General features: G+C 34.3%; 6 protein-coding genes and 1 long non-coding RNA gene across 10 annotated transcripts; 3 read left to right on the top strand and 4 right to left on the bottom strand.

Annotated features, from left to right (window-relative positions):
* Positions 1–93: 93 nt before the first annotated feature.
* On the top strand, positions 94–3,547 carry Cdc5 (cell division cycle protein 21). The gene is made up of 13 exons (XM_065362780.1): positions 94–317; positions 447–712; positions 779–906; positions 996–1,111; positions 1,188–1,400; positions 1,476–1,607; positions 1,682–1,793; positions 2,119–2,231; positions 2,298–2,450; positions 2,522–2,629; positions 2,702–2,875; positions 2,960–3,088; positions 3,169–3,547. Exons 1-13 carry the CDS (start codon positions 273–275, stop codon positions 3,265–3,267), a joined length of 1,788 nt encoding a protein of 595 aa, XP_065218852.1. The 5' UTR covers positions 94–272; the 3' UTR covers positions 3,268–3,547.
* Positions 3,548–3,654: 107 nt separating this feature from the next.
* Positions 3,655–10,139, bottom strand: SCAR (wiskott-Aldrich syndrome protein family member 3 SCAR). Its single transcript, XM_065362781.1, has 10 exons — positions 9,621–10,139; positions 9,246–9,547; positions 8,972–9,125; positions 8,784–8,898; positions 8,551–8,712; positions 8,274–8,455; positions 7,946–8,188; positions 7,601–7,868; positions 4,740–4,908; positions 3,655–4,640 (listed from the first exon to the last, which is right to left on the bottom strand). Exons 2-10 carry the CDS (start codon positions 9,523–9,525, stop codon positions 4,453–4,455), a joined length of 1,761 nt encoding a protein of 586 aa, XP_065218853.1. The 5' UTR covers positions 9,526–9,547; positions 9,621–10,139; the 3' UTR covers positions 3,655–4,452.
* A 454-nt stretch (positions 10,140–10,593) lies between these two features.
* LOC135844563 (uncharacterized) lies at positions 10,594–12,078 on the top strand. 2 transcript variants are annotated; one of them, XR_010558566.1, is made up of 4 exons: positions 10,594–11,011; positions 11,097–11,216; positions 11,297–11,419; positions 11,507–12,078. It is a non-coding gene; the product is annotated as an uncharacterized LOC135844563 (long non-coding RNA). The 2 variants fall into 2 exon arrangements; XR_010558565.1 differs by having other exon boundaries at positions 10,613–11,216.
* Positions 12,079–12,407: 329 nt separating this feature from the next.
* Positions 12,408–15,094, bottom strand: CaBP1 (Protein disulfide-isomerase A6 homolog CaBP1). The gene is made up of 8 exons (XM_065362784.1): positions 14,829–15,094; positions 14,546–14,742; positions 14,233–14,460; positions 14,000–14,161; positions 13,717–13,929; positions 13,492–13,649; positions 13,259–13,417; positions 12,408–13,176 (listed from the first exon to the last, which is right to left on the bottom strand). Exons 1-8 carry the CDS (start codon positions 14,839–14,841, stop codon positions 13,023–13,025), a joined length of 1,284 nt encoding a protein of 427 aa, XP_065218856.1. The 5' UTR covers positions 14,842–15,094; the 3' UTR covers positions 12,408–13,022.
* Positions 15,095–15,707: 613 nt separating this feature from the next.
* abs (ATP-dependent RNA helicase abstrakt) lies at positions 15,708–19,719 on the bottom strand. The gene is made up of 15 exons (XM_065362779.1): positions 19,502–19,719; positions 18,931–19,326; positions 18,733–18,855; positions 18,519–18,651; positions 18,310–18,445; positions 18,023–18,232; positions 17,809–17,942; positions 17,573–17,729; positions 17,415–17,495; positions 17,248–17,329; positions 17,046–17,177; positions 16,796–16,964; positions 16,566–16,715; positions 16,092–16,274; positions 15,708–16,022 (listed from the first exon to the last, which is right to left on the bottom strand). Exons 2-15 carry the CDS (start codon positions 18,955–18,957, stop codon positions 15,886–15,888), a joined length of 1,854 nt encoding a protein of 617 aa, XP_065218851.1. The 5' UTR covers positions 18,958–19,326; positions 19,502–19,719; the 3' UTR covers positions 15,708–15,885.
* A 101-nt stretch (positions 19,720–19,820) lies between these two features.
* RagC-D (Ras-related GTP binding C/D) lies at positions 19,821–23,500 on the top strand. 2 transcript variants are annotated; one of them, XM_065362789.1, is made up of 8 exons: positions 19,821–19,960; positions 21,887–22,020; positions 22,083–22,311; positions 22,380–22,557; positions 22,636–22,772; positions 22,863–23,005; positions 23,078–23,226; positions 23,299–23,500. In XM_065362789.1, exons 2-8 carry the CDS (start codon positions 21,950–21,952, stop codon positions 23,391–23,393), a joined length of 1,002 nt encoding a protein of 333 aa, XP_065218861.1. In that variant the 5' UTR covers positions 19,821–19,960; positions 21,887–21,949; the 3' UTR covers positions 23,394–23,500. The 2 variants fall into 2 exon arrangements, with proteins under 2 accessions (XP_065218861.1, XP_065218860.1); XM_065362788.1 differs by lacking the exon at positions 19,821–19,960 and adding an exon at positions 21,458–21,771.
* A 203-nt stretch (positions 23,501–23,703) lies between these two features.
* Positions 23,704–26,602, bottom strand: DCAF12 (DDB1 and CUL4 associated factor 12-like protein). 2 transcript variants are annotated; one of them, XM_065362782.1, is made up of 6 exons: positions 25,564–26,602; positions 25,289–25,495; positions 24,927–25,205; positions 24,706–24,859; positions 24,472–24,644; positions 23,704–24,385 (listed from the first exon to the last, which is right to left on the bottom strand). In XM_065362782.1, exons 1-6 carry the CDS (start codon positions 25,981–25,983, stop codon positions 24,221–24,223), a joined length of 1,398 nt encoding a protein of 465 aa, XP_065218854.1. In that variant the 5' UTR covers positions 25,984–26,602; the 3' UTR covers positions 23,704–24,220. The 2 variants fall into 2 exon arrangements, with proteins under 2 accessions (XP_065218854.1, XP_065218855.1); XM_065362783.1 differs by having other exon boundaries at positions 24,472–24,623; positions 25,564–26,600.
* Positions 26,603–26,664: the final 62 nt, after the last annotated feature.

Raw genomic sequence — 26,664 nt, 5'->3', positions numbered from 1 at the left:
ATGAATGATTTTCAAATTCCTCCAAGAGATAGCGCTGCAAAGTACGAGAAAATTGTCAAAAACTCAAACTGCGATGCCAATAAAATTCCATTCAAAACAGCAAAAAATATTTTGTGTTATGAACTGAAGTTTTGTGTGTAAAAATTGCTCTGAAAAGTAATATATTTTCAAGAAAATATATAATTACAGAATATTAAAGTTTATGTGGACTTCTGGATGATCTCTTCACTATACCAGTATTGATTGAACCGTAGAAAAATCATCAATCCACCATGGGTCGTGTAATGATCAAAGGCGGTGTTTGGCGGAACACCGAAGTAAGTATTATTTTCAATCAAAACTCGATATTTTAACTACATTTTGTACAGAAGACATACGTCTGAGAACTACAAATCCTCCTAAACCCAGTACATGAACCTTAACCCTATCGATCCTGCTTTTTTCAGGATGAAATCCTTAAAGCCGCCGTGATGAAATATGGTAAAAACCAATGGTCTCGTATAGCTTCCCTTCTGCATAGAAAATCCGCCAAGCAATGCAAAGCTCGTTGGTTCGAGTGGCTGGATCCGAGTATCAAGAAAACCGAATGGAGTCGCGAAGAAGATGAGAAATTACTTCATATGGCCAAGCTTATGCCAACTCAGTGGCGTACGATTTCTCAAATCATAGGACGAACTGCGGCACAATGTTTAGAACGTTACGAAACACTGCTGTAGGTATTCTTGATCCATCATAAGTATACGATCGAAACAAAACAATAATTAAACTTTGTTCTCAGGGACTTGGCTCAAAAAAAGGAAGAAGGAGAAACCGGCGATGATCTTAGGAAATTGAAACCAGGAGAAATCGATCCTAACCCGGAAACAAAACCGGCGCGTCCTGATCCCAAAGATATGGACGAAGATGGTAAGTTCTCATCGAAACGTCAATTTTAACCACATATTCTGTATGCTATTGCATTTGAATATTTATAATAATGTTGTATAATATTACAGAACTGGAGATGTTATCCGAAGCAAGAGCTCGTCTAGCTAACACTCAGGGTAAGAAAGCCAAAAGAAAAGCTCGTGAGAAACAGCTCGAAGAAGCCAGACGTTTAGCAGCTTTGCAGGTATGTATTTCTTCAATGGTTTTTTTCACTATAGAAAAATTTTCCGAGTTGACTTCGACACGATTTCTGTTTATAGAAACGAAGAGAATTACGTGCAGCCGGCATCCATACTTATAATCGGAATAGAAGGAAACGTGGAATAGACTACAACGCTGAAATTCCTTTCGAGAAGAAACCAGCTTCTGGTTTTTACGACACCTCTGAAGAAGTAATAGATCCATTTGCTCCAAATTTCAAACGTTTACGTCAGCAGAATTTAGATGGTGAAATGCGAGCTGAAAAAGAAGAAGTATGCTCAGTTCTGTATTTTGATTATTTCTGTACAGTGAAGAACTAGATTTTAAACTCGATTTTTTTTTTTTAGCGAGAACGACAAAAAGACCGTCAAAAAATGAAGGAGAAAAAAGAGAATGATATGCCTTCCAGTATGTTGAACCAGGACGCTCCTAGAAAATTCAGTAAACTTGTGTTACCCGAACCACAAATGAGCACTCAAGTATGCATTCGTTTTATCGTACTTATTACGACCGGTGAATTTTCGTTACGATTGAAAAAACGTACTTTTTGCAGGAAGTGCATCAAGCTTTCCAACCTCAAAAACCTCCTGAAATCGTTGAAGAAGTAATGGAAGTAGATCAAGCGGAAATTGATCAAAAAGCAAGAGAAGAAGAAGCTCGTAGAAGTACGTTTCAAGCGTAATTTAGTTTAAAATCGTAACTGGCATTTCGGTCAAAAGAGCAAAAATGCCATTAAAGGACATGGGTGTTTATAAAAGAGGACCAGGGGTACTCCAATGGTGTATTTTTTAAAATATTTTTTGCAATGAAGCAAACTCCTGGCTGCTTTGTTTGAGCAGAGAATTTTTTAATATATGATTATGAAGCATCGTTGCTCCTGGAATTGTTTTAAAATAAATAATTATTAATTATTATTCCTATTCGTCAACTCTATCCATAAACCGATGTATCGATTTTGTATATATTCCTAATTAATTACTCTTATATCAGTGGAACTTGAATTTAAACGAAGATCTCAAGTAATTCAACGCAGTTTACCCCGCCCCATCGACGTTACCGTCCCAATTCGAAAAAATGACCCTAATCTCACCGATTTACAAAAGGTAATTTCCATTTCGAAAGTATCCATTATAATTATAAATTAGTTGAATAATCGAGAATCTTTTCAGGCCGAAGAATTAATAAAAGAAGAGATGATAAAGATGCTGCATTACGACGCCATTCACAGTCCTTTAGAAAACGACACCATGGCGTTGAATGACCACACCTCTTATCTTGAAAGACATCCTTACGAACGTTTCACTGACGACGAAATAGAAAACGTAATTAATTCTCAAATATTCGTGCTTTTCAAAATTATATTCGTTTTAATTCCAATTTATTGTATTCGCAGACCAAGGAATTATTGAAAAAAGAAATGGATGTAGTGAAAGCTGGTATGAGTCACGGCGAGCTTCCAATAGACGCTTATACCCAAGTATGGGACGAATGTTTATCTCAGGTAAATATCTTTCGAAATGAAAAATCCACTTTAATTCCATCTCGTGATCGCTAATATCGATTTATTTTACAGATTTTATACATTCCTAGTCAAGGAAGATACACTAGAGCTAATTTAGTGCCTAAAAACGAAAGAATAAAATCATTAGAAAAACAACTAGAGCTGAATCGAAATCTAATGAGTAAAGAGGCGAAACGTGCAGCCAAACTAGAACGTAAATTAAAAGTACTACTCGGAGGATATATGGTAAATATATTCAATAACGAAAACTTGAGCGGGGGGGGGGTACTTCAATTAATCGTTCGAATACTAATATCTGTATCATTTCAGTCAAAAGTGAACGCATCGACAAAACAATTCAACGAAATCCAAGATCAAATAGAGAAAGCTCAAATAGAATTATCCACGTTTAAGCATTTACAAAAACAAGAAGAAATAGCTGCTTCGAGAAGACTTCAGGTAGTATTTTCACTACATATTCCAAATATCGAACTCCAAAAATGTTAAATTCTTGATAACCAACTCGAAAAAATTTTCAGGCTATGGACGAATTAGTGAAAAAAGAAATGGATAGAGAATCGGAATTACAGCGGAGATATTTAGAATTACGTCAAGAACTCCAAGAATTGGAAGTTTAATCGTTGAGAAAACAATACTTCGTGACGATACTCGAATTCGACGTATCAATATTCCCTTCCTTGATGGATGTTTCAAAATAGACCTCTTATCCTGTTTTTTTTGACGATACAAATTGAACGAACGTGCCAAACTCTATCTTCACGAACGTTGCTGAAAGTATTTTTCTACATTTTTAATCGCATTCCGTGTAGATTAAACAGAAAGAAAAAATAATGTCGAATACTAAATAACTTTTATTAGAAACGATGTATATAAATTAAATAATAAGTTATAATCATGGTGCGTTAGTTTTTTTCATGTTTTTTGTTTAAATTTTTATTTTTCTTTAAAATAACTAATTATGAAGATTTCAGTCGAAGAAAAGTTTTTAAATTTAAATAAAAATATGAAAAAATAATAAATTTATTTTTACTCTACACATCGTAGCTTACATAAAGGAAGTACTTTTGAAAATTTTTACACTACAGATTAAATTTAAAACACAAAAATAATTACAAGAAAAATAATAAAAAGAAGGGAAATGGAAAATATAACGAAATAATCGTGGGCAATTCATCAATTCAATAAATAAATTCGTGTACGGAAAAATAGGCCGTAAAAACTATTAATTTTTCTTTTTTTAAATCATCGATAACGAGCGAAATAAAAAAAAAAGGTAATAAATAATAATACTTCCATACGACGAAATTTTTTTCACACAAAACTCCAGGGCACAGCATTTAAACTTCGTACAACAGGGTAGTTCGAATACGAACCAAACTCGCCCGCTGGAATGTCTCGAGGCAGCTAAAAGGCTAACAAATAAATTTCCCTACAAACAATATATTTTATAATTCATTAAATGAAAACAAAACATCGACGATAAAAACAATCTTCGAAGGTATTGATTAAAAGACTAGAATATCAGTATAAAATATTAAAAACACCCGCTTTAGTATACACTCTTCCGTATAAAAATACATAGCTGGGCTCGCGATAACAAAAGTACCAAAAAAATCAAACTACGTAAAAGGAAGAAACTAGAAGAGAAAACAAATCGATCGATCGGGGAGGGGGGGCGACGATAAAATAATACAAAAAGCGATAAAAGCGTATAACCGGATCATACAGCACCAGCTGTTCATTCTGAGCAATCTTGACCGCAAAATGAAAAAAATTAATGCTTAAAAATTCGAAATCGTTTCTCAATGAACGGCGGTTTCTCCTTGTTCAGCCCAACCGTCATCGTCGTATTCTGAATCGTCCGATTCGTCTTCTGAGTCTGATATTTCGACGGCGACTCTACGAGCTAAAATGGAAGCTACGTCGTGTAACGTGTTCACTCTTTCGCTATCTTTTTGTTCGGTTTTCTCCACTTTACGTAATTTAATACCTGGAAAAGTAGAAAGAAAACCCGTATGAAACGGTGAAACTACGTAGAAGACGTACGCTCGTGCGTAATTATCGAATTTAGTATTAATGATTAACTCACCGTCTCGAATTGCTTTTAATAGATCGCTTCTGGGATCGTATTGTGGTCCGTTTAATTTGGGGTTATTGATTCTTGCTGGGTTTGCATTGGCGTTATGCATGATATTATTTTCGGCGTTCATCACTTGTTTCGGAGATGCCACTAGATTTGGCGGAGATGTTGTAACAATCTGAAGGAAAAATTATTCATCAATATAATTTCTCTTCATGAAAGAAATATTTTCACACATAAAATTTTTTATTAAAAAAATGTTACATTTCTGGGGGAAAAATTCTCAAATTTCTGAGTCAAAATTTCGAAAATCATGCCATACGCTAAGATTTAAACCCAAAAAAATAAAAAATATTCGAACTCGACAACCACTAGAATCGGAGGGAATATGATTAATTATTACTTTCATAATTTTTTTTCCAAAATTGGACAAGAGGGGCACTGAAGGGGCTACTCCAGAAAATGAAGTGAATATTCGAATTCGACAACCTCAAAAACCCAACAAACGACACATAACACGTCATTTTCAATTTTTATTACTCTGATCTCGGAGGGGAGAGGGGGTTCCAGAATGATCAGATCGGAACTAAAACTGGTTTTGAACTTTTAATCCAAATTGTGGGTACTTGCGACCCACAGAAGTGTTCTTACCCCATATTGAAAATTGGTTCTTATTTTTTATTTCACTTTTTTTTTAATAAAGAAATGTTTTTATGATGATCTTTTCGAATTATGTATTATGAAAAGTTCAGCTTTTGGACAGATGAATATTTTTGAATTGATTTCCAGAAAAGTTGGTATTTGAACACCCCATCCCTTCTTTCCCCCATTTCCTCCAAAAAACGCACAAGGGGTCTGAAACTCTCATCATCAAAATTTCGGTGGGAGAATTTTTAAAAATCCAAAAATTGTAATTTTCTGATGTTTTTTTTCTGAAATTAATTTTTTCAATAAAAATGATAAGAATTTGGTTCTGAAGTTGAAATCGACCCCTCTAAACCGAATTTCATTATTTCCAGTCATTCTGGAGCCTCCAGCAGAATTTTTGACTCATTTAGAAGATGCGAAAATTAATGTGGGCTGCTAAAATTTGAGTTTCGGCTCATTTTGAAACTGTTTGTCAACGAGTCTATGCACAATTCAGACGATTTTCAGGCGAAGAGTTTTTTTCGCAACCACCAAAAATACAAATAATGAAAAGTTATTGCTGGTCAAAATACACTGGAGATGTTTGCCTGGAAAGGTAACCTTTAACCTTTTGAACTAACATTTTCTGATTTGAACAAAACGTAATTGAAATTTCAGAAGCATAAGTTTATTTTTAAATTTTCGGCGAATTTTCAAACATGAAATGTGATGCGTTTTGCGATTAGTTGTTCGAAGGGCAATTTTCAAACTCTTTCATGAAATTAGTTTTTTTTTCAGTAAAACGAACGAATGCGAATAATTTATTTCATTCAACTCTCACACATCAACAATTAGAGCCAAATTGAGGGACATTTTGGAGCCTCCAGCAATTTTTTAATTTTTTTCTGGAAATTTCAAATCGCTATGGAAGAGCCAAAAATGAACTTTAGCACCTATAACTTTGGTCAATGCTTATTGGGCATACTCTTGAAGGATTTGAATGCTCATCTCGAAATTCCAGGAGTGTAAGTTCAACAGTAAATTTTTGACCAATTTGTAAATTTCAGAAAAAAAGTAAAAAATCAAATTTCAAAAGAAGGTAACTATGTACCGAAATTATTCTAAAGGGTTCCCAATATGCACTGGTCAAAATTCTAGATGCAGAAGATCTTTTCTGGTCCTCCCAGAAAAGTTTGAAAACTCGACGGAAGCTTCAAAAAGGTCAAATAACGTTTTTTTAGAGTCAGATTATCTTGTAGACATTAGACACACCAGAACGTTCGAAAATTTGATTTTTTCACTTTTTTTAGAACTCAGAAAATTGGTCAAAAATTCATTTTTGAGCTCACACCTCTGGAATTTTGAGGTAACCACCTAAAACAGTCGAGAAGATATCCAATAAGCACCTATCAAAGTTATAGGTGCACAAGTTCATTTTGAATCGTTCAAGAGCAATTTGAAATTTCTAAAGAAGATTAAAAAATTGCTGAAGTTTTCAAAATATGTAGCCATAAATGAGGAAATTCTGATGGGGGGGGGGGGGAGAAGAGGTGGTTTTAACGAGGATATGACCATTTGTACGTAAATCAAACGCAAAAACTCCTCTAGAAACAATTTTTTTTGGTCTTTCAAATCAAAAAAATATTCTCGTTTTAGAAGAATTTTTCCAAATTTTAAAAAATTAACTTTCTGCTAAGGCGGATGAAACTGGAAAGGATGCCACTTTTTTCAAAACAAGACCACGTCAAGCGAATTTTTTTTGAACTGAAATTGGTACTTCCCTATCGCCAACAGTTGAGCGGAAAGGGGCGATAAACTGACGATAATATTCTCTACATAATACGTAAATGCATATATCTACTTCCACAGACAGACAGCAATTTAAAATTTAAATTTTACACGTCTTTCTAAATTAATTTACTCATTCCCATTTAACCATCTACCCAAAAATTCTCGGAATTTCTCACAAAAACATTCTTTAGAACTCAGAAGTCGAAATTATTGCAAACACGGTGACCTTTGAACTCAAAAACTAACTCATGAGAAAAGAAACAAAATGCACGTTAGACGAAGGTAACGCTTACGGACGCTGTTATCAGTACACAGCAGCAGCGCAGATAAGATATTAATGGTAATCTATAATAATGACTTCATCGTCATTAGTTTCTAGTAATTGGTGGCGATAAGAAAACGCCAAGATGAAAGCAAAATTTTGCCAACACGGAGTATAATTCTCAGCTTACCGGTTTAATTGGCGATTTTCCTACATCGCCGTTGGTCAATATCGGAGACATTCCGTTGGTGGCATGCGGCAAAGGAGGTGGCGGAGGAGGTGGAGGAGGAATTCCATTCGATGGAGGTGATTGCGACATGGCTGGGGGCGGAGGTGGCAAATCCACCGGGGGTGTTGCCGATACACAAGTTTCAACCGGCGGCGGCGGCGGAGGTGGTAACGTTTCTCGACCACTGCTCATGCTTCTACCTCGAGTCGGTGTGTTGGCCGATGGGGTACTGCAAAAAAGAGATTTCCAAATTAGAAAACGTTTCAAGTTTAGTTTTTAATTATCAGCGTGCGTTTCGCGATGTACCTAGAACTAGAATTTGTGGCGCTGGGAGGAGCTGGAGGAGGTTGCGATGGTCTAACTTTATTTCCACGTGTTGGAGTACCAGACGGGCTGAGTGCATCGTTCGGTGACATCATACCTCCACTCATAACGTGACCGTTCGTGGCCGAGGGAGAAATAACTTGTTGTTGCGATTGATTAATTATATATTGCTGTTGATAATGCGATGCGTCGTCGTAATACGCCATTCCTGTGCCGTATTGAGTTCTGGAAATTGAGACGAGAAAAAAATCTCGAGCTGATAAGTACGAAAGATACAGTTTCGGGGTTATTTCTGTCATGTATTACGAACCTTTGATAAATGCTAGTGGGGCTATATCGTTGCGTCGATGTAGGACTGTAGATGACGCCTTTATTACCACCATCTACCACGTGTTGTGAGTAATTTCGTTGTATTTCTATGCTACTGGGTCTCGAAGGTCGTTGATCAGTCGATAACGAACTAATAGCGGAATCTTCGTCGTACTCGTAATGCTGTAAAAATTTATAAAACAAGACGTACGTCATCGTTATTCCTTATAAATTATTCAGCGGATCGTTACTATAGGTACAACGAAATAGCCAATTACCGGTTGAACTGACGACGGAGCGTAAACGGTTTCAGAATTTGCCATTATGTATTCGCCGTGTTTCATGGCGTTTTGTTTTTGACGTTCTCTCGTGTTGTGCGGTTGGCGGACTCGTTTCTTAGATCGGCCGCCGCTGTTATCGGCGGACCTTGGTTTATGAGGCTAAACAAACATTGTTCATTAGCGAACGAGATCAAAACACAAGAAACACTTGACACGAAAATTAACACCACCTTCTTTCCTTTATCGATCATCATTCTTTCCGTATCTTTGAGCATTTCTTGACTCCATAATTGGAAGAAGTAATCCGGATCCGTGTAGAATTTCATACCGTCTTTATCGTCCTCCCTGCACAATTGAATACGAAACGTCAAGTAACCCTCAGCGTTAATCTAATCTAATCCAACGTATTTGTACGAACCTATACGGATTCAGTTTATTTAACGGCGGTGGCTTATCACATTGATTATACGTTTCGAGCATCGCAGTTGGCATAGTATCTCGCGAAACGACTTGTTGATCGAATTTACCTGAGCTTTTGTACGCTTTCCGCATTTGAATCTCTTGCAGTGAAACTGTAAACGAAAATATCACGTATTAGGTGTAAGTTTCGATTTCCGTACAAAAGTACTGCAGAATTACTCGACACGATATCAGTAATCGTGTTTCGGACGTATCTTGATTAAAATGCATACCTTCTTCTACGGTACTATCCAACTGTGTAGTTTTAACAGCTAATTTATCAAGACGAGCTTGTAAAGAATTGGCTCGCGTAGCCAACATATGAGCCTCGCGAGCCAATTCGCCGAATAAATCTTCGGCATGACGACTGAGACTCGACAGCTGTCGAATAGTATTTGCTAATGAGCCATTGGTAACAGTTTCTAATTCGCTGGGTAATGATATCTCGTTCGAATCTGGAACGGTGCCCCTCGATATGTGGATGGGTTCGACTACTCGTTTTGGAAGTGGCATTGCCGCTGATCAATATTAATCTCTGTAAAATATCAACCATATCATCGTATATCTACAAGACATTTTTTCAATAGAGAAGCAACTTTTCTACGTACCAATTACAAATTAAATCATTACAAATGGGAAGTTATAAAAGTTTATCAAACAGTTTGCTTGCCATTTAAGTACGTTCAGATAAGATTATTGCAATGTTAAACCAACAATTCAACGTAGTTAACTCAATAATCATGGCAGGAAGCCCTTGATATAGTGAACTATTCCCAGCTCCACAACCATCACACCAATGATCACAAGCTTAAATTATTATCAACAACACAACACGTATACGAAAAATTTCACACTGTAACACTAAATTACGCGATCACTTGAACTTAAAAAATGTTTTCATGAGAAATACTAAGAAAATCGATGAATAATGCTAGATCCGAAAAATTTGAGAATACGAAACATTACGAATTTAAGTTGAAATCACGACTCCCCATAGTTGGTGATACTGGTTATTACTTCAATAATAACTGAACATTCCCATCATTAATTACGTATATCCAACGTTACTGTCATTTTTTTAACACGCCTGTATTCTCATTCAATTCAATAACAAGATACAAGAGCGAAACAATTTATCTCATTACAATACGATAAAACCAGAAAACATTTTAATTCCAAATAATGCTAACGTCAGCGCTGCTTTGCAAAATTCGTCGTTTTGATTGGTCAGTTCTGAAGAGGGGGGTGATTCTTGACTGTCTGAATAAAATCGATAACATGCCGCTGTCGGTTTTTTTTTGTCGGTGAAAAAACAAAACACCGCAGTAGGTTGAATTAATAAAACAAAATCGTAAAGTTACTCGACGACATTAATTAAACAATCACAATTAAGACAAAATCATTCAACTTTCAATCATTTATTTCAAACTTCGACCGAAAACTGGTATGATAGGTAGGGTAGGATTAGAATACCCGTTCGAACACTTCACCACTTCGCCATCGCCATCCTTCTCAAACACATTCATTTCCAGTTAAATCTCAGCTTCCATCTCACTCAGTTCCATTAATCCTTCGATCGCTCCAGTTTGACAGCATTCACCAAGCTACTGACGTGAAGCAGGATTCAATTCCGGACAAATTAGCCCGCTGTGTTTCGAAAATCGCCAAATTTCGACGAAATAGGCTATATTTTAGGCTGTATCCTACACTATAAAAAAGCGGGCTCCTTTTAAGCTTTCGATCACGATGCATAATTGCACATTGCATATGCAATGCATCAATGATCTCACGGAGATTATAACGGCAAACTGTTGCTTCTACCCCCACCATGAGAGAAATACCAATCATGATTAAAGAATGCTATTCATTTTTAAAACCCCTCTACGATATTCAGTTCACTATCTGTATCTACTTTTACTTACACACATAGGTATTTTTTTTATTTATTACACATTTTTTTATAAATATAACCCAATACCTGAGACTGATACTCCAGCAGGTAAATATTTCGCGAATCGGTGAGAAAAAAATCAATTTCTCTTTTCGTAAAAAAAAATAATGTGGAAATAAAATTGTACGCTCAGATGTGTTTCAGTTTTCATGCGATTTTCAAATAAATTATTTTCGGTTTCAATATTGCAAAGATCTCAGTAAAACCATGTCAAATTTTAAACACTTTCCATTGTTATTATTCATCTCGTTATGTAAGTATTTTCTTTAAAATCTTTATTTTAATTTTTAATTTAATGGAAATTAAAAATACTCTTATGAAATTCATTTGTAGCTTGTATCAGCCTGGCTTTAGCATTTGTTAAGGGAGATAAATACGATGAAAGTACTTTTTCAAAAATTAACGGCAATAAAGAAAAAAGTAATAGCGGAGTTCCGAAAGAATTATCAAAAAAATGTAAGTAACAATAAACTTTTCAACATTTTTTCAGGTCGTTAATCTCTCTTTGTCCACTATTTATCATATTTTTATTACATATTTCAGCACCGTTCAGGTTATCAGCCGTGGGAATAATTATGCTAATTTTAACCATAATTTTAAGCGGTATATTTATTTATTACTTCTTTTTATTTTACCCAATTTTATGCCGAAAAGAAAGAAATTACGATGTAGTTGAACATTCAAGAGACACTACCCCGACACCCTTGCCTACCCCAAATCCGGAAAACGCGCTGTAAACTTTCATTTATCTTTAGCACTTTATGCAACTTGCCTGCAAAATCTGGTTCCTATGATTTACTTTTTTTTAAAAACTGCTTTTTTTTTAAAGTTTACGCTTTTGTTTATGTATTGCCTAAGATTATGATTTTTTTTATGAAAGAAAATTTTCTCCTCAACTTTTATTGAATTCCTGTAGGTTATCGATAAGCTTTCATTTTGATTAATTTATATGCTCGATTATTGTAATTATGTAAGTTTGCTGAAAATGCATGTAGGCACGTAATTTTGTATTGTTTCCATGCTTCTTTTTTTTTCTTTGGAGACTGCTTTTCGATTATTTCAAAGTTTTGCAATCATGACGTCCTTGCTCTCAATAAATTATTTGATTTTTCTAATCGTGTTTCGAATTTATTTCATCCTTGTTACGAAATATCATTGTCACAAGTTATATGCGTAATTCTTATAGTCGTGAGTTGAAAAATATTTTGATTTCTTGAAAATGATTTTCAAACTAGGTATTCGATACAATACGCAACAGTGATGTAGACATAGGTAAATATTTAGAGCATATTCAAACATTCCCCTCTCCCCTCCAATTCGACCGTTTTCCAAACAGCCTGTAGATACAAATTAAACGCACGAATACTTTCATAGGCACCCATTGGCCATTACAATTGAAGAAATTTTCAAATAAAAAGAGTCTCGTGATAAGAAACAGATGGAATCCTCAGAAAGGTTGTATTTTTTTTTACACACTCCAATAATAGAGATCAAAAAAGCAATTGAAAAAATCACTATACATATAAACATTGTAAATGAATAAATTAAAATTAACAAAAAATTATCCATTTGTACATCTAAACGTTCAACGTTCCACAACGAATGTAAAAAAAAACTCTACTTATTAATTAAACTTGGGAGTGACAATTGAGAAGAAAGAGAACATTGGAAGTATTCAATTTAAAAGTACCTAAGCATACGATTAAGTACGCCTTAAATTAAAAAGCGAAAACTCATTACTGAAAACTAGAATATAAGACTAAACGTGACACGTGTATGTATGACGTCAGATTTGAAAAAATGCCACCGAAATATAATAAATAAGGCACTGACTTTCCCAAAAATTTCCATAAAGTATTGAGATGTTGAATACTCTAAACATCACGAATGTTTGAAAATAATATAAATGCTTGGTTACCAAAAAAAAAATATCCTACGTAAGTACAAAAACATTCACCGATATTACACAATTTAGTATGAACTTCCGAGTATAACATTTATCCAGTATTAAAAATTGAAAAGAAATCCATCAGAAATCATGGCAATATTGTACGTAGTCTTACAGTTCGTCATTTAAATTGACATCAGACAAATCGATATCTTCTTCTTGAGGTAATTCGCCATCTTTACCATCCCACGCTTCAATTGCATTAACTTTTGGTAATGAGGCGCCTTTCACCGCAGCGGTTGTACCACGTCCGAAGGATAAATCTCTGCGAAATTGATATTTCATTAGCAACATGAAACGAATTCGACTCTGATTTTATTTGTAGGTAAATGAAAAGGGAGAGATACCTCAAAAATTCTGAAATACCGTCATTGGAGAAAGATCCTTTCAAAATAGAGTACTTCATTTTCTTATGATTTAATAAAGCCATCGCTGGGTAACCGAAACCACCGATTTCTAATGCTACTTCAAGTTCAGGTTGAGAACCAGCTTCAGACCATACCCATCTGCATAAAAAATACATCGTTTATAGAAGGCCAAAAATTTACAAAAAAAAAGAGTCGAAATATCAGTCACGAACCCCCATTGTTTACGTTTGAATCCATCGGCAACCTTTTTCAATGTTTTCAAATATCCGTTACGACATTCCGATTGGCAGTCTAAAATATGAGGTAAAACAGCGATCACACAAAGAGCATGACTTTCACAAGCTTCTTTCAAAACATCTTCGTTGGTAATCTGTAAAGAACACGTCATTAGTAATGAATAAAATTACAACGTAGCATTATAGAATGAAAACTCGTACTTGTTTCATTTCCGGCGGTGGTAAATTTTCAGTGTGTTTATCCAAAGCCCAAGTGACAATATCGTTAGCGGTACGTCCGCCGGTATATTCTTCAGCAGATCCGGAAGACAGTTTTTTTCCCGAAGGGAAGTATTTGATGGTGGGATAGCCTTGAATACCATACTCGGAAGCTTTTTTGGAGTGAACCGTGGCATCGAGAGCTCCCAATTTGACCTTTAATAAATAATAAGACCACAAGTTAGGTGAGGAAAGGTACTCGAACTCTTAATTCCAAGACACTTACTTTGCCTTTCAACTGAGTAGCAGCTTCGGCCCAATGCGGAGCTAGATTTTTACAATGTCCACACCATGGAGCGAAGAATTCAATTAACCACATATCATCGGAATTCAAAACAAGGGAGTCGAAGTTATCGTCGGTCAATTCGATTACATCATCTGAACTACCCTGAAATAATGATTCATTCGAGTCAACACAGAGAGGAAAAACTAGCGTAAAAATTAACCCAAAACTCTTACAGTCTTCTTTCCAGATTTTTCGCTACCACCAGACAAGGCGGAATTAACTTTTTCTCTAATACCGTTTACAGCAGCATCAGCGATACCTTTAGCGCTTCTTGGACCATTGTAATCGGAAGGATGTTTTTTATCAACGAATACTTTGACTGTTGGAAAACCAGATATAGAAAATCTGGCAGCTAGGGATTTGTATTTATCAGCATCGACGGCGCCAACTTTCGCTACACCCTGAAAACGTAGATTTCGTGTAAATATACTCCTACTTCTATACTTTTAGATATTACGTGTACTTTAGGGACAATGAACAGCGTACTTTCAAAGCAGAGGCAGCTTTAGAGTATTCAGGAGCGAAATTTTGACAATGACCGCACCAAGGAGCGTAGAATTCCACGATCCAGACATTGTTGCTATCGATGACTTTCGATTCGAAGTTGGAATCAGTCAAATCAACGACATCACTTCCTGAAGTATACAACGCAGTGACGAATTTTAAACAGCAAATTACTGTGACTGTAACAGAAATCGAATTCAAAGATCAACCATATATGAAGACTACGAGAATATGTACTTTATGCTTTAGCAGTTAGCATACTTACGGAACACAATCATTTTGAACTTTGTGTAGAGGAGATGCGAAGATACGAAGTTCTGTAGTATTTAATTTGACTAGTTAATCATACAAACATAATAGAACTTCGGTTGAACTTTCAAGTGAGAAGGAATTATCACAATTGACACAACACAGTCACTAATTACTGTTGTACGCCGACAAATATTAAAATTATTGAATGATTCAACACCGGATTAAATTATAACACCAATCTTCAAATTCTACCTGTACAAATTTGAGTAGCCGATTGTTTTAGAACAAACAAAAAAGATTACAATTTTGCAAGGTATGCGTTTTCGTTCAATATGAGATAACATTGAACAAATTCTTCAACCTATTTGAAAACATGAAATTTTCAATTTTTTTCATTTTTCCGAAGAATAGTCGTTTTATCAAATAGAAATATGGTCTACGTTTGATAAATAATTTCTCAAAATATGGTTATTTTCAAAAATTAAATCAGAAATTGAAAAATAAAGAAATAGGTACTCAATTTTGGAATGCTAATTTTTTGATAACGCAGCCTGATGACGATACGATAAACTACGCTCATAAAAATTGCCTAGTGTGCATCATTATTGAAAACACCATAAATTGACCAATCAGGATAGACCACGATAAGTGTTTCCCATTTTAGGCATTTCTTAGGTTCACGATTATTCATTCAATCATTCATTCTTTCATTCATTTCGAAAGGTGCAATGATCCTACGTTCTTACGGAAATCGTAGGAGTAATGATGAATGAACCGGTTGTTTTTTATTTCGAAAGCGAGACCCATAATGGCATAAATCACTCTCTCTCCAATGTTTCACAATTTTTCATCTTCATGAAAATAATACGATTCCAAATGATTGCTCGACGCATGGAAATACAAAATTCAATTTATTACACATTCAATATGAATATTACAAATTCGAAATATACAAAAAAAAACAATAGACTCGACCGAGTGCTCATTAGGAAAATTAATTTACAACATTCCCATACAATGGAAATTTTTTTCAAAATTCTCAAAATGAAATAAACAAATTCGTCGAAATTTCAATAATCAACAGTCGTATTTGCGAGATAATCGCGTCTACCGATGTTGGAAGCCTGTTTATTTTGAATCGCCTCTAATTTCGGACAGTCAGTAATACGATGTCCCAAACCACCACAATAACTGCACCCTTTCTCATCTAAATGAACAGAAGAATATATTAGAACAATTTAAATTAAAATAAAACTTATGATAAAGTAACATTTACCTCCAAGATCGAGATATTTTTCATTTTCTGACTGTAACTGAGCTAAGAATGGTGGCACTTTTTGTTTAGCTTCAATTAATAAATGTTTAAGATCAAGTAATACGGATTCGTCGTTAGTTTTATTAATGAAGGTGGTTGCGATTCCAGTCTTTCCTGAACGTCCTGTTCTTCCAATTCTGTGAACTACGAGAAGAAATTAGGCCTATGTATTCTATTGAAGGCACTATACTCCAAAACGGCCTCTGTCCAATTTTCAAGCTTTCTCAGGGTAGGCTAACGAAAAAAATCTGGTAGGTAAATATTAAAATACCTCTTCGACAATTGATTTTGTCTCTAATTTGCAACATATTGACCGATTTTGGAGTATTACAGGCCACATAGAGGTAAAAAAAAAAAGCGATAAGAGGCCGTTTTGGAATATCATGCCTTATTCGAAAATTTGAGGAAAAAATCATTCCTGTATTTTACACTTACCATAATTTTCAACATCATCCGGCATATCATAATTAATGACGTGCTGAATATCTAGAAAATCTAAACCCTTGGACGCAACGTCAGTCGCCACTAACACATCTTTGCGCCGTTGACGAAAGGCTTCGACAGAACGGGATCTTTCCTCCTGATCTAAATACAAACCATAAAATTGAAATATCACAAATAAAAATACATTCACTCGACCAGTCATTTTTCATCAGCATACGTACCTTTTCCACCATGAATAGCTACTGCGTCAACACCTTTCAAAAGAAGATATTCGTGAATAGCATCGACGTCTTGTTTCTTTTCAGCAAATATTAATACAGGAGGGCCTGTTTTTAGAAGACATTCTAAAAGATACACGATTTTTGCCTCTTGCTTCACATATTCTACTTCCTAAAATGAAAAATCATATCATTTAAAATGACATAAATCTACGGTGTAACCAAAACAGCGACAATAAAACGACGGTTTTACTTGAATAACGTTCATAGACGCAGCTCCGGCACGTCCGACATTGATAGTTATTGGTTTCACTAAAGCCGATCTCGCAAAATTCTGAATTTTCTTAGGCATAGTGGCAGAGAAAAGTAAAGTTTGTCTTTGACCCTAAAATAAGATGACTCTTGAAAAAAATACCATCAATATATTATAAAAATAAAGATTTAAAAAAACTCACCTTGAAGAAAGAAAATATAGTTCTCACGTCTTCTTCGAAACCCATATCTATCATACGATCGGCTTCATCCATACAGAGATATCTGAACGGAAATGTAGAAAAATAAATAGTCAAATTTAAAAAAAAAAAAAAGACAAAAGCAAAATTATGCAGAAAACCCAAATTACCTGCAGACATCCAGTTGAATCATCTTTTTTTCCAACATATCCATTAGACGACCAGGAGTGGCTACCATAATATGTACCCCTCTGCAATAAAACACGTATTAAAAATTAGCCTCGTGTAGAATATGATTGAGAAATTTCATTTGTAATGAAGAACTTACTTTCGTACAACATCCATTGCTTCAGAAAGAGGAACACCACCGATCGCTAAACAAGTTCTAATAGGAGGCGAACCAGTTTTGAATAACCAATCGCTATAGTGCTTGATAATATCATTAGTTTGTTTAGCTAATTCACGAGACGGACAAATGATCAATCCTATAAAAATAAATAATATAAATAACCATAATATTCAAAATCAAAACGAGAAATATTAAAAATCGTCCGAAAAAATTACCATAAGGTCCTTCGTTTTGAATAAAAGGTAACTTGGTTTCTTGTTCTAAGCAAAACATCAGTATGGGTAAGACAAATACCAATGTTTTTCCACTACCGGTAAATGCTATACCAATCATATCTCGACCCGATAACCTGTGTAAGAGACAAATATCAATAGTAGATAACTTTGGCATATAAATCACTAAAAAAAAATAAAAACACACGATACATACACGGTAGGAATTCCTTGAACTTGAATAGGAGTAGGTTTGAGAATGCCTTTCTCTTGCAGACCAGATAAAATTCCGCGAGGAAATTTCATTTCTTTAAATGATCTAATCGGTGGAGGTATTTCATCTCCTTCGACGAGAATATGGAGCTTTTTTCGAACATAATCATGTCTTTCTTTAGGTAATGCTAATATACATCGCGGTGGCTTCCAACTGTCAATCATTGAAAGTACATCTTGATTAATTCGTATTTATACAACAATTGACTTGCGAATGCGACAAAAATTTACCTTGTTTTAATAGGGTCTTCGTACTGGATACCTTTAGCCAATTCGGCCACACCCATCAAAGCTTTCTTTTCAGCGATACTCTCTAAAATCTTCTCTTCTTCTTTAAGCTGTCGTTCTCGAGCACTTTCTTTTTTAGCTGAAATTCACAACAAGAATTGTTTAATCAAATGAAAAAACCATCAGCATTGTTCAAATGAAGGAAAATATACCTTCGGCCATTTTTTTCAGCTCTGTGTGTTGATCGAGTAAACTGACGTTAGTGTTTCTGACCCAGGTCATTTCATCTTCTTCATCGTCGTGTTCATCTTCACTGCATGATTTAGTTTTGGGTGCAGAATTTTCCTTTACCAGACAATTGAAACGTTAATATTAGAATATTCGACATCTCGTTAATAATATACAGTGTATTTATAAAGAACATACGTTGGTTAAACGACCAAGAGCCATCAATTGCATCTGCTTCCGTTGCTTTACCGGAACATAAGGAACATAATCATCGTCATCTGATTGTTCTTCATCAGATTTTTCGACTTTTCTTCGATACGTCTGTTGAATAGGAAACATTTATGTAAATATTATCACCTAAAATGAAATGGTTTAAAGATGAATTCTGATTTTTACCTTCTTTTCGTTCGATGATTTTTCCATTTCGATCAGTTTTTGAAACCGGTACAGATGATGGATTATGATTGAAACGAACTGTACGAATGCTTCTCTGTTGACGTTACGTTTATATTGCCATTATTAACGTATATTTTAATACAACCAAAGCCATTAAAGCTCAGTAAATGAGCAAATTTGACGCTGATGCAAAAATTTGAAAGTTCAAATTTCTTCCTTTTGATAAGAATGTTTGTTTTGGTTTTTTTTTGCATTCTCTGATAACATTTTTATGAAATGTGAAATTTTAATTTTTAGGGTTTTTGCTGCTAGCAGCATAAACCCTATTCGGACTTCCACGTTCCCCAGAGGGCGATACCGTCGCGCATTCTGATTGGCTGTTGATATTTCTGTGCTCTGGTTGTTTACATTTCAAAACGGGACTTTTTATCACAAACTTCGGCGATTTCATTCTCGTATTAATTTTCAACGATATTTCATTAATTTCGTAAATTTCGTGGTGTTTTTTTTAGTGTTTTTGATTAATATATGACTTCTAGTATCGTTATATGTTGTGAATAATGAATATTACCTCGAGTTACAGTGTTTTAGTGAGCTTAGAAGGATGAAACAAAGTTGCACGATTAAATGAATTTAAAGTTCTTTGCAAGTGTTATTTTAATTCACCACAACATTTACTCGATAGCACGATCGCAAAGCAATTCTCTATGCGTAAATTTAGTTTTATTCAATGTGAAATAATGGAAATATAACATCGAATTTGAAATCGCCGAAGTTTGTGATAAAAAGTCCCGTTTTGATAAGCACCTAAGAGCACAGAATATCACTGACCAATCACGTACCACGAATGCTAGCGCGCTCTGGGGAACGTGGAGGTCCGAATTGCAATTGATTATTTTCAATTTAATTTGTAGCCAATCAGCGAGCAGTATTTCGGAGAGACCCATTCTGTGATTTGGATTGGAGAGTGCATGGAGTCTGTGTGACGTCAGCGCCGCGTATAGGCGACGTTTTAACGAAATGTGAAAATGTGTGATGTTCTTTAATCTTTAATCTTTATCGTTTTGCTTTTTGCTTTTGCTAATTAATTACGCTAATTAAGTAATTATCACTAATGACTGAATGTACATATGATAAATGATAATAGGGATGGAAAGCAGGAAAGCAGAAAGCTAGCTGAAAGCTGAGGAAGTAGGGGGGGTTGAAAGCTATATTGTCTTTAGCTAAGCAAGTAGCAACTTAAAAGCTAGCGAAAGCCAGAAGCTTTTTATTCAGTTTTCCAGGGGTTGAAACTGTTAAAAACCCTAAAACCAAAAATGAAGGAAAAACCAAATATAAATCTGTTTTGTGCAAAACTCAAAACCAAAAATACAAAATATTTGGTCAAAACAGTTAACCAAAAAACCAAATATAAAATGAGAAACAGTTGTGAACCAAAACTCAAAACCAGAAATAATCCTTGCTGATTTTTGGTTTTTTCTGTTTTTTTTTTTTTTTTTTTGATTTTGCAGAATTGATTGATCATCAAAATGAAAAAATCCAAGTTTTGTTTTTTAAAAAATTTTAATATTTTTTTCGTCAGCATTATTTTGAAAATAAATGTGAATTTGATGTTGTTTTCATTTGCAGGTAGGTACCTATCGATCGTGAAAATTTATTTATTGTTATTGATCATTAAAATGAAAAAAATTGAATTGTCTTCTGTTTTTGTTTTTTCTTTGTATGTTGATAAAAGAAAAGTATTTCAATTCAATGCTAAATACCTACTTTTACTTTTCGAAAAAAAAAAAAAAAAACGTGATGTTGTCCCAGTTGGCCAGTTCACCTCAGATGCAGTTAAAGTTGGCCAAAAGAAATAATGATATAGGTAAAAATACAATGGTTGTCCGACCCGACCTCACTTCATTTTCAGGATGATTCAGACAAATTTCATTTTTCAACTATGAAAAAATTAATATTAAATAGCTCATAAGCTCAAAAACTACATAAGTTGAAAAGTAAAGTAAGAGCCAAAAAATGTTGATTTGAAATTTGAAAAACATTGGATTTCACCTCATTTGCCAGTATTAAGTGTACTTATGTAATGTTTTGCGTGTTTATTAGTAGAATAGAAACGAATACAATTAGTCAATTATACTAATCAACTAATGTCTAATACTAATACTAAACTTCCCAGAATCCAGCAGCATAATGCCTTAATTGGTAAAAAAAAAAAAAAAAAAAAAAACTGAAAACTGAAACCAAAAACTCAAAAACCAATTACAAGTATGGAAAACTGAAAACCAAAAACCCAAAAACCAAATATAAAAATTGAACAAAACCAAAAACCAAAAAACCAATTACCAAAAGGTAAAAACTGAAACCAAACAAAAAACCAAAAATCAATTTTCAATCAGTTTCAACCCCTGCAGTTTTCTTTATTTTTTTTTGCAAATTCGTTACTCCGTAAATTTCTTCTTGCTTTTGGCTGTGATCAAATTTACAAAAAATAAATAAAAAATAAAAAAAAGCAAAGCAAAAACCCTTTGCAATCAGCGAATAGCTGATAGCTTGTTTTTTGAAATACTACTTTGTTTTACAAAATAATTAGTTCAAAAAAATCTACGATTGTAAGTTCATCGCTACGTCGTAATAAAACATTAATCACGGCTTGCAAAATTAATTAAAATTAAATTTCAAGTTCGACATGTGAAATACTTCATAACTTGGCGCAATTTTGGGACCACTGAAATTGAAAACGAAAACAACAAAACTTTATCAAAAGTTGACATGAAAATTTCGGAGAAGTTTCTCTGTTTTGACGAATAAAGAGATCGACTCGCCTTTGAAACCATTCCAATGGTAAGGCTACAATCGTATTTTACTTATCAGCCTATCTACTCCGCCTGTTTACTTGCACATGCTTTATCAGTTGATTTGTTCACAATTCACGTCTCATCCTTTTTCTCTCATTTAGTCTTTTGAAGACCAAAATTACGCCGAAAATTCATCATTTCCTCAAGATTTCGAATATAAAGAAATGCAGGACCAAGAAAACACCCAAGACGATGGAAATGTCAGACCACGAGTATTGCTCATGGGATTACGAAGGTACACGTTACTTTACAAGTTTTAAATAAATGAACCATCACATCTCATTTCTCATTTTCTAGGAGCGGTAAATCCTCAATAGCTAAAGTGATGTTTCAAAAAATGCAACCAAACGAAACTTTATTCTTGGAAAGTACCAGCAAAGTGGTGAAAGACAACATTAGTAATTCAGCGTTTGTGGATTTTGAATTATGGGATTTACCCGGTCAGATAGACTCGGTTGATCCTAGCTTCGAACCTGACGTTGTGTTTGGTGTGAGAGGAGCGTTAATATTTGTAATCGATGCTCAGGTAATGCTTTGGAAATAGTGTATTTTTATTTTACATATATAGGAAATTATTACGTATGAAATTCACAGGATGATTATGTGGACGCATTGAATAAACTAATTGCTACAGTTACCAAAGCTTATAAAATTAATACCAATATACGATTTGAAGTGTTCATTCATAAAGTAGATGGACTCACTGAGGACAATAAAATTGAAACCCAGAGAGATATCCATCAACGAGCCATTGATGATCTTAATGACTCAGGTTGGTTTTCATTTTTCAAACATTCTAAATCTAATTATTATTGAACATTTGTTATGGTTTCTTACTTTATTTTTTTAGGTCTTGACCAGTTACAATTGAATTTCCATCTTACGTCAATTTATGATCACAGCATATTCGAAGCTTTTAGTAAAGTCGTTCAAAGATTAACTATTCATTTACCATTTATAGAAAATTTGCTAAATTTATTGGTATCTGTGAGTATCCATGCTTAATTCCTTACCTATTCGTGTGTAATTTGTAAGATTGAAATTTAATTCCGAATGATTAAAATGATCCATGTTTAGAACTCAGCCATAGAAAAAGCATTCTTATTCGATGTTGTTTCCAAAATGTACATCGCAACGGATTCGACTCCAGTTGATATGCAGAGCTACGAACTATGTTGCGATATGATCGACGTCGTGATAGATATTTCCTGTGTTTATGGGTACGTCTCGTAAGAAAATCCAGCGATGAATTCCTGTCGAGAATTTTTAATCTAATTTTCCTCTATAATTAGCATTCAAGACGAAGCAGATTATACAGCTTTCGATGAAAATAGCTGTAGTAAGATAAAATTGAATAATGGTTCTATTTTGTATTTCCGTGAAGTTGGACAGTATCTTGCAGTCGTTTGTATTTTAAGAGAAGAAAATTTCGAAAGAAGAGGTAATACAATTATTCTACACTCGTAACCTACCTATCGAATGATTTAATTATTGGAAAATTGTTTCATTCTAGGAATTATTACGTACAACGTGCTTTGCTTTCGAAAAGCAATTCAGCAGTTGTTAGAACTGATGGAAAAAAAGAAAGATGAAAAACCCAAAGAATAATACTTATTTGTGTACTTGAATTGTTTTTTTAAAAAAATGTTAATTATTTTGTATTAGCCTTTATAATACATCCATTTTTTAAATATAAAATCATTATGTACTTTCTTTTCACCTTGCCATATTATTGATCTGTCTTTAAAAAATTCTCCATTTGGACTGGAAAATGAATATCACTGATTTATGTATTTTGAAAATGAATTAGGTATACTCAATTGCATAACATTTCATACCATTCAAAATTCTGAGCAACGAACCGATACACGATTTACTCGTTTCATCCACGACGATTTTACCAAAAAAAACACACTGATTTAGAATTTATGGTGTATTTTCTTTTTTTTTCAAATTTTAAATTAAAACGCCATCGTTGCATTAAAATGCTCCACTCATTTTTTCGAATATTTCTTAGATTATTCAACACACAAGTAAAATACCAATAATTAAAATTTATACATTGAAAAATACATACAAAATTGATCGTACATAGCAGCACAATGCATGTTTTTTTTTCATTTCTCAACATAACTGCCAGTTAAAAGTTTATACAATTATGTACAATCACTGAGATCCATTTTCGAAAATACACTAATTCAACAGACTAACATGACTCATTCGATATTTCTCCTCTCTGAAAATTCGCTCAAATTTTAAGTTTAATTTGTACATTCCTTATTAAGTATGTTCAAAATTACACAATAATTCAGCTCATAATAAAAAATTAATATAATACGTCAAATATGTAGATGAAAAAAAAATAATAATGAAACGTGTGTTTCTTTGGCACTTGAATATCCGGAATAAAACAATCATCAGTTCACAGAAGAGGTTCACTGCCAAATACTTGCATAGTTACCAAATGTATTAACCGATAAAGGACCTCCAGCGCAAAACAATCGTAATCCCGAAGAATCGTAGCAGTGCGTATAAACAGCCGGAGTGTACCGGTTATTCATGGCAAGAGGATTATGATCTAGATACTCTTCTTCCGAGGACTAAAAAATAATGAAATATGAAAAATTAATCCGATGAATTAATGCAGTGTGGTAGTGTGGAAGTTATCTCATTTCTCTACACTTACAATATATCCCTTGCTCGTTTTGAGAGTGACTGTTCGGGACGAATTGACACCCGATTCCAAATATCGATGAATACGCAAATCGTAAAACATTACAATACCTACTCCGGAGCCGAGAGTTAATAAATCGCTTTTAAAACTCGTTGATCTTACACCTGAATAAAATAACAGTTGTGCTAAGAATATGTAAATTGTATTTACATGCAATATAAAATCGATATTGGATTATACATTTACCATTGTATCGAGTCTGTATTTTTTTCACCAGTTGTAGCGATCGAGTATCTATTAACAGAGTATAAGAGCGACAACCGATAGCGTAAAGAGAGCCTTCGTCGTTAACACTCATGCAAACCGGTTCTTGAGAACTTGGCAGTTTACTGGAGATTGTCTGTCAACATCGAGGTAATTATTATAAGAATTCTTAAAAGTGTGCAAATCGATAGAGCTAAATTTACCTGCTTGAATCGTTCAACGTCCCAAATATGAACGAAGCCATTAACGCTTAATGCTGCTAATTCGGATAGTTGTTTATTGAATGCAAATGCTCGAACTTTTTGAGCAGCTTTGCATTTTCGTATAACGACTGGATTAATGGAAGAGTAGAGAGGGATTTCCGTGTCTTCCGGTTCTAATTCGGGAATGCGCCATAGAGCAACTTTCGTATCCCTCGAACATGTGGCAAAATATTGATCGTCAAACCATACAATATCGAATATCCAATCATCGTGAGCATTCTAAATACGAACAGAAATCATTTCGATTAGATATAAATTCAAACGAAAAATTAAAAAATATCACGAATATCGTGACAAATTACCTCTCCAATATATACAGGATCTAGAGTTGGTAACTTATAAATGCCGACTTCGTTAGAATTACGACCTCCTGTCGCTAACAGAGATCTAGAAGGATTTATAGTTAATGCATGAATGCCACATTGTTCTTCCGGTCCTGAATCTTCGTTAGTGCCAACTATACAAGGAATTTGGTCGATAGCTTTAGTAATAACATCGTAAACCATTAACTGAAAACAATATTCACATAAGAAACCACTCGAAGATGATAATAGCTCCACAATATGATAATTCACACCTTATTGCACTTGGTACCAAAAACAACTTGGCGGTGACTTAGCCACGCAGAACAGAATATTTTATTAACTTCGGATCCTAGCGAAATTGGTCTTTCTTTGAGCATATCGTGGGATAAGATATGTCTCGTTCCGTAATTAATATCAACGGTGTGATATTCTTTAGATGCGTATTCTCTAGCACGAATATAATCGGCGAAGTTATTCGACGAAAACAGTATCCGGTGACTGGTGAAATTACTGTACTCTTCTTCATCTTCGTCATCTGAAGACCGATAAACGACAAAATCTTCTTGCTTTTCAGCCTTACGAGTTCTTTCCATAAGCTTGTTCTTGATTATTTGCCTCCTATCATCGAGTCTGGATGGATAGGCGCAAGGAGGTTTTGTTCCATAAACTGGTAATCGTACCGTAAATGCCATTTCAAAGGGTGTTATCAAACCTTTAGCATTTGAACGGGCAAATCGTGCGGATAATTCGAGATTTTATCAATTACATGGCACACTATTCGGGCGGAAAAATCACCGAAAACACGGACGACAAAATTACGACAAATTGAGCGACAAAAAACACGCAATGCAAATCAACACTCGCATTCCTGTGACATTCGATCCGCCGAGCTAAAAACAAAAAAGCACAAGATGACAAGAAAGATCTTCTACGAAGAAAACTTTACAGCGATCACGATTGTTTTTGTTTGGTTTCTACGATGATGACGAATTAACGATTTAAATTTTCGCGATATGGTAATTAGCGAATTTCGCTGGATTGTTTCTTGAACAATTTTGCCATTACGATGATTACGCTACTTTTGACGATTTATGGATTCTGTGATAAGGCAATTGAAACTTTTGACGTTTTTTCGACTAATTCGACGACAAAAAACACTTCATCGTCAAGCTATTAGTCGTTTTTTACTCTTTTCCAAACTTTGAAAATATCAACTTTTAAAAATCAAAAATCAAAATCCGAAAAACGAAAACAGGAACTGCTGAAAAAAGCACAAAAGTTCGATCATTGTTTACACCGTTCACAGTCAAAGTTGAGCTTGAAATACCTACCTACTTGAAATAAGTAGGTAACATAACAACATTTTGACTTTC

This window comes from Planococcus citri, chromosome 4, assembly GCF_950023065.1.
Source record: "Planococcus citri chromosome 4, ihPlaCitr1.1, whole genome shotgun sequence".
Taxonomy (NCBI): Eukaryota; Metazoa; Arthropoda; class Insecta; order Hemiptera; family Pseudococcidae; genus Planococcus; species Planococcus citri.
The sequence above is the reverse complement of the archived record's forward strand: the minus strand, read 5'-3'. Positions and strand labels throughout refer to the sequence as shown.